At 55.8% G+C, this 7249-nt stretch overlaps 1 protein-coding gene across 1 annotated transcript; it reads right to left on the bottom strand.

Moving 5' to 3' along the window:
- Window positions 1–1158: 1158 nt before the first annotated feature.
- Window positions 1159–2488, bottom strand: LOC115312780 (the record flags this gene model as incomplete). Its single annotated transcript, XM_040222301.2, has 1 exon — window positions 1159–2488. A coding segment is annotated over exon 1 (1197 nt), but the record flags the coding sequence as incomplete, so codon positions are not given.
- Window positions 2489–7249: the final 4761 nt, after the last annotated feature.

The raw sequence follows: 7249 nt of genomic DNA on the forward strand, positions 1-7249 counted from the left end.
CTTGTCCGCGGATGCCATACGCTTCAAGCTTTTTAAGTAAAACCACATGACTAAGGCAGTCAAACGCCTTTGTAAAGTCTAGAAAGACCCCCAAAACATATTTTTTGTTCTCAAAATTTTCCAAAATATACTCTTTTTGATTAAGAAGTGCAGTTTCAGTTGAAAAGTTCTTTCTGAAACCGAACTGCGATGAAGTTACGAGGTCCCACTTATTTGAAAAATCTACTAGACGTTGATAAAGTATCTTCTCCAAAGCTTTAGAGAAAACAGGCAGTATAGAAATAGGCCTATAGTTACCTAACTCGTTTTTGTCACCTTTTTTATATATAACAGTTACTTTTGCAATTTGCATTCTTTTGGGAAACACACTCGTTTCCAAAGATAGATTAAAAATATAACTTAACACTGATGCAATTAAGTCAACTACATACTTGACTGGGCGAATTTGTAAGCCGTCGGCATCACAGCTCCCGCTGTTTTTTACGTGTGTAATCACATTAAGTGAGTGAGTGAAACATGTCTTTAATATGGAAAGGAGGATCGCCTGCCTTGGCCGAGTAGGTCTTAAGCAGGAGGGGTAGGGTTATTTGGGTTGGAGGGGGGGGGGAGTATGATGATGAATAGGTGAGGTTATATGAGGTTATGTGTCCCTGATTTTCTGATGTAATCCATCAGGGAGTCGAGGAGCGCTTTGCGGTGTTGTGGCGAGCCTCTGGGTCGGGCCCATTCGTCTAGCGTCCTCGGTCGGTCTTCCTCACGGAGAACCTTGAGGGCTTCTTGTCTGTGTCTATCTAGACCCTTGCAGTTCCAAAGAAGGTGCTGGAGTGTCGCCATGTTGTTCCCCGTGCAGGTCTTGCACTTTGCTTCTTCTGGTTCCAGCAAGCCAAAGCTCGCCAGTTTCGCTGGAGTGCACGCCGTCTTGGTCCTGATACGACGGACCCGGACGGCAGCCCATCGGCTATAGCCTGCTGGTATCTCGTCTTCTTGTGGCGGTAGGAGACCCCTGAGGTAGGCCTTCCTCGCCTGCCTGTCGAGTTCGGCCTGCTCCTCCGGATCTACCGTCTCGTGCCTGCCGGATGGAGAGGTCGGGCCAAGCGTGGAGCTATAATATGCTGCCTCCACTGCGGCCCTGTGTGCCCTCTCGTTCCCGCCTATTCCACTGTGTCCAGGAAGCCACGTTATGTACAACTCGGTGCCCCTTTCTCGAAGCTCCGTCGCCATCTTTTTTATCTTTTTAGTCGTGCGGCCTTTGGCCCTGCTGCATCTGGTCGCGATGATCGCCTCCTGAGAATCCGTAAAAATTCTGGCTTTACTGGCCGTTACTGAGATGCTCAGGATGTCTTCGATCGCCGCAAGAATCGCCCTGAGCTCGGCTTCTTTGACGGATGTGCCCTCCGGTAGCCCTTTGGCCCACCCCTTGTTCCTTCTTGGGTCGTGCCATGCTGCTGCTGAGGCTCCCTCGGTCCGCGCTGCGTCGGTATAGCGTATCTCGTCGCCCCTTCCATGTTCCTCGCACCAAGCTGCATGTAGTCTAGCAGCCCTCGCCCTCTTCCCTCCGTTTAGGGCTTTAGGGAGTGGCCGATGGTCTGTGATTGGCTCATCTTGCCACGGTGGAAGGGGCTCTTCAAGTGGGGGTTTGTTCCTTATGTCGTACCCCAAATCCTCTAGAAGTCGACGACCTTGCCTGGTCCGCTCCAGTCGTTGAAATTGAGCGATGTTTTTTGCGTCGGCTCTGTCCTCAATACGGCTCATCTGAGCTTCTTGGCGCAGATCTTCGAGTGGCGTGAAGTTGGGAAGACCTGTGATCAACCTCATGGATCGGTGATTTAATCTTTCTAGCTTTTTCCACTGCCCGCGGGTGAGATTTAGCCAGTTGCAGCTATATAGAGCTCTCGACGTGAGTAGGGCTTCCGCCAGGATACGAAGAGCCTTCTCGTCGGCGCCCCATGACTTGTTGGTTGTTTTTCTAATGAGCTTCAAGCCCTGAACCCAGTTTTTCTCTATATCTGGGAGCCATTTCGAACTTCTCGCCGTTTCCTCGAAGGTGACTCCGAGGATTTTGATATGTTGTTTTCTGCCAATCTCTTGCCCGTTTATCTCAAGTCGTATCGAGTTGGCGATTCCTTTCCGATGGTCTCGGGGCCTGGCTACTACCATGTATTGCGTCTTCTCAGGGGACGCTTCCATTCCGAACTCCTTGAGATACTCCAGGACTTGTTCTATGCCGCGTTGCATCGTCCATTCCTGCTCACCTAAGGATCCGCCGCGGGTCCAGAGCGTCACGTCGTCAGCGTAGACGGTGAAACCTAGTCCTTCAATCGTACGAAGTCGGGTTGGAAGCCCCGCCATCACCATGTTGAAGAGGACCGGCGATATCACCGCCCCCTGCGGTACTCCTCTGCAGTTCGGCGTCTGGGGACCTTTGGTGTCTCCTATTTTCACCTGGAAGTTTCTATTGCGTAGGAAGTCCTCTATGAAATTCAGTGCCTTGCCTCGAATGCCGCACGCCTTGGCTCCTCTAGCGACAGCCCAATGAGGGACAGCGTCAAAAGCCTTTCGGATGTCGAGAGCAACGACAAGTCGCGGATCTTGCTTATTCTTTTCGGCCATAACCTCTTCGTAGAAAAGTTTGAGGCTGTCATGGGTACCCATTGCCTCTCGGAAGCCTGTCTGTCTGGGATCTAAGCATTCGTGCTTCTCCAAGTACCACTGAATCCTCCTGAGTACGATCTTCTCCATAGTCTTTCCAACGTTGGATGTCAGGGAAACCGGCCGCAGATTTTCAATTCGATCGAGTGGCTTGCCGGGCTTGGGTATCGGAGTCACCCAGGACAGCTTCCAATTCTCCGGCAGCCTCCCCGATTCCCAGACCTGATTGTATTTGTCCAGGAGTCTTTTCTTGGCTTCTTCCGGAAGATTTCTGAGTGCTTGATAGGTGACCCCGTCTGGGCCGGGGGCGCTGTTGGTCTTTGTTGTGAAGAGCGCGTCTATGAGTTCTCCCACGCCAAGCTGATCTTCCATCCCAGCTTCTAGTGGCATGTCCAAGTCCTCGGCCGTTGCTCTGGGGGTCGTCGGTCCTCCGCCTTGGGGAAAAAAAAGTTCACCGGCCTTGATTGCCAACTCCTCCTCGCTTATGTTTAGCTTAAGGGCGAGGTTCTGTGCCGCATTTCTTGTCCTACGCTTTCTTCCGTCGAGGCCCCGGTAAGTTCGCCATGCCTTTCCAAGCCCGGTGCGCTGGTTGAAAGACTCGCAGTGAGTTCTCCATCTTGTGCGTCCTAGTTCCTTCGTGTACCTGTTGGCCTTCGCCGTCGCATGGTTTAGCTTGATTTTGTTCCGTAGTGTTTTCTTTTTACCGTATCTCTGGAGCGCTCGTAGCCGGCTAGCCCAGAGATTGAGTAGGTGGTTGTCAGGGGTGGGAGCATCGGGCTTCACCAATATCTCCGTCTTGGCTTCTCGGAGTGCCTTGCGTATGCTCATCTCCACGTCTTGGTCGTCTTCCGCTTCAAGGAGCTCCCTGAAACGGTCCCACTTTACTACCGGTCTCTTCTCCTTATAGCCTGTCCCTTGGGCATGTCTGAGCTTCATTTCCAGGGGGAAGTGATCGCTGCCGAGGGTATCTCTCCATGGCGTCCATTCAAGGTCGAGACATCTCGAGGCCCAAGAGAGGTCCGGGGTAGAGTCCTTTTGCCTCCACTGCTTGGCTAACCTAGTCCTGACGCCGGGTGCGTTGAGCAGCTCCAGGCCCACTGTATTCATGGCTTCAAGGATATCTTTGCCTCTCCTCGTGTTGGTCGTAATGCCGCGCGCAAGGCTGAGAAAGCAACGCTCGGTCACGGTCCTCCAGAAAGTTCCCGTTTATTCATGTACCGCACGTAACTTCTATCATTTATCCCTGCTTTTGTTTTCTAGAAAGTGCGTGTTCATTCTCGCCCCGATCACGCGACGCTCGAACCGCTTTCGCCAAATCTTCGAGATAGCGGCGCACTCTAGATAAGAGGCCGCCCGCGACCTTGTCGAGTCAGTCTCGCCCTAGCGCTCGATTCTGCTGACACGCCGACTTCGACGCCCGCGACGCTCTGCTTTCTTCTGTCTCCTTCTTTATTTTTGGCACAAGTTCGCCACATTAAACCATTATTTATTCCTGTTTATTTCTTGTTTATTAGTCACCACCCGTGACATTTTGGTGGAGGTGCGGGGTACCGCATGTTCGTGCAGCGCAGCCCCCCAAGTTCCCGCACTGCAAGTCCGAACCCAAGCTCCCGAGGACCCAACGAAGACCAGATCGAGACTCGATCAAGTCGCCGAACCCAAGGGCTACACCCGGAATACGGACCTTTACCACCCAGGACCAGGCAGCCGACGATGGCCAACCAGTCGCAGACCCCCGCCGCTCCTGCCGTCGTCTACCTACCCGTCGCTCCTCGGACACCGGCTCCATTCCACGGCGAGCAGTACGAAGACGTCGAAGACTGGATTGACCAGTATGAACGCGTTGCCCGCCACAATTGCTGGACAGACGAGCAGCGCCTACACAATGTCTATTTTTCGCTTGAGGGGACTGCCAAGCACTGGTACGAGAATCATGAGTCCTCCCTGACGTCGTGGGACATTTTCAAGAACGATCTCAAGGCTACCTTCATCAACCACCACCGCCGAGAGAGAGCCGAGGACCTACTGCGAACCAGAACCCAGGGCCCCAACGAGAGTGTCACCGGCTTCGTAGAGGACGTCCTGCGCCTGAGCGCCCGCGCCGACCCTCGGGCTACAGAGGAGAAGAAGCTACGAATCCTCATGCGGGGCGTGAGAGAAAACATCTTTGGTGGCCTTGTCCGCAGCCCTCCGACAACTGTCAAAGATTTTGTCGCCGAGGCAACGAACATCGAGCGTGCCCTGCAAGCCCGAGCCAGCCACTACCAGAGGCTACCCGGCGTCAGCGCGGTTCCGCCGTCCGCTTGCGACCTTGGGTCCAGTATCCCAAGCATTCGCGAGATCATTCGCGACGTCGTCCGGGAGGAGCTGCGAAAGCTACTACCCGCCGCGGACCGACCAGCTTCGCTCTCCATCGCTGAGGTCGTGCGGGAAGAGCTGCAGAGAGCCATTCAACCAGAGGCTCCCATCAGCGCAGCAGTCTCCGAAGAACCCGCGCTAACTTACGCCGCAGCGGCCCGACGGCCACCGCCTCCTCCTCGCGCCTATGTCGCGCCGCCCCGACGCCAGTCTCCTGCGCCGCAGCACGACCGACGCCACGACGACCAGCCCCAGTACGCCAGCCAGGAGCCCCGTGCACTCCGGAAGACCGATGTGTGGCGAACGGCCGACCGACGCCCGCTCTGCTACCACTGCGGGGAAGCCGACCATGTGTACCGCCGATGCCCATACCGACGACTCGGGCTGCGCGGATTCCACCCAAACGACCCGCGCCCCCGGTGTGGTGAACGCCCTCGGGAGATCGACGAGTACCTGCGACGACCCCAGTCCCCCGAGCCTGCGTCCCGCCGAGAGTTCCGGTCGCCATCGCCACGACGTCCAGCTTCGCCGATGCACCGACCCCGACGTGAAAGCCTGTCGCCCCTCGCTCCTCGCCGGGGAAACTAGGCGCGGCAACCCCTGGAGGTGGAGTTGCCGAGGACGACCGACGTAAAGAGCCTCCAAGAACGCCGGAGCGCTCCCACTCTCCCGACGCCACGCATCGCTACGACGCCCCTGCAACGGTGTCCAACAACCTAAACGTCGTCATCGACGGTCACGACGCATCGGCACTCGTGGACACCGGAGCAGACTACTCAGTCTTGAGTGGGAGGCTCTCCCGCCGCCTTCGAAAAGTCATGACGCCGTGGGAAGGACCCCAAATACGAACCGCCGGAGGACATCTCATCACACCAGTCGGGAGATGCACTGCTCGCGTCGAAATCCACGGTGAAACGTGCCTTGTCAAGTTCGTCGTTCTGCAAGACTGTTCGAGGGACGTTATCCTCGGAATGGACTTTCTCTGCGAGTATGGCGCCGTCATCGACCTCGGAACAAACCGGCTGACGCTACGAAAACCTGCTCCACCAGCGAAGGAACCCGAAGCGACGTCACCCACGGTCCGAGTCCTCGCAAACCACGTAAACCTACCACCGCGGTCGAGTGTTTTCGTACTTGTCGGGATCGATGAAGCTTCCTGTGGCGAAGTTCTTCTCGAGGGAAGCCTCCAATTGCTCCTGGGAAGAGGCATAGGCGTCGCAAGGGGAGTAGCTGAACTTCAGGATGGGCGGACTGTGGTCCTCGTGACGAACTTCCGAAACGAAACGCAACACCTCACGAAAGGTGCAGCCGTGGGCCACGTCGAGAAACTCCGAAACCCCGCCGAAATCACTGCGATCACTGACGAATCCTCGCCGCCCCAGCAAGACAGTACGTCGCCAGCGCAGCTCGACATTGACCCTAAGCTTCCGGACCCTGAACGGCGTCAGCTGGTTAACCTCCTCGCCGAATACCGCGACTGCTTTGCGACGTCGTCGAAGGTGCGCCAGACCGCGGTTGCCAAGCACCGCATCGTTACTGAGGACGACGCGCGCCCTGTGCATCGATCGCCGTACAGAGTCTCCGCTAAGGAAAGGGAGGTGATCCATCAGCAAGTTCAAGAGATGCTGAATGACGACATAATCCAACCTTCAAGCAGTCCATGGGCCTCTCCAGTCGTGCTGGTTAAGAAGAAGGACGGAACTCTTCGGTTCTGCGTGGACTACCGGCAGCTCAACACGGTTACGAAGAAAGACGTCTACCCACTCCCCCGCATCGACGACACTCTAGACCGGCTGCGCCACTCTCGATACTTTTCATCGATGGACCTGAAGAGCGGCTACTGGCAAATCGAGGTCGACGAACGGGACCGAGAGAAGACAGCCTTCGTCACGCCGGATGGACTGTACGAGTTCAAGGTGATGCCCTTCGGACTATGCACAGCGCCAGCAACTTTCCAGCGTGTCATGGACACCGTACTGGCAGGGCTGAAGTGGCAGAGTTGTCTCGTCTACCTTGACGACGTCGTAGTATTTTCAGCTGACTTCGACGAGCACTTGAGACGACTCCGAGCTGTTCTTCAAGCCATTCAGACCGCCGGACTCACACTCAAGCCGTCAAAGTGCCGGTTCGCCTATGACGAACTGAAGTTCCTTGGCCACGTGGTTAGTAACGAAGGCGTCCGCCCAGACCCCGAGAAGACTCGCGCCGTCGCGGCATTTCCAGCGCCGACAGATAAGAAGGC

This window comes from Ixodes scapularis, unplaced genomic scaffold (assembly GCF_016920785.2).
Source record: "Ixodes scapularis isolate PalLabHiFi unplaced genomic scaffold, ASM1692078v2 PGA_scaffold10__122_contigs__length_95168666, whole genome shotgun sequence".
NCBI lineage: Eukaryota > Metazoa > Arthropoda > Arachnida > Ixodida > Ixodidae > Ixodes > Ixodes scapularis.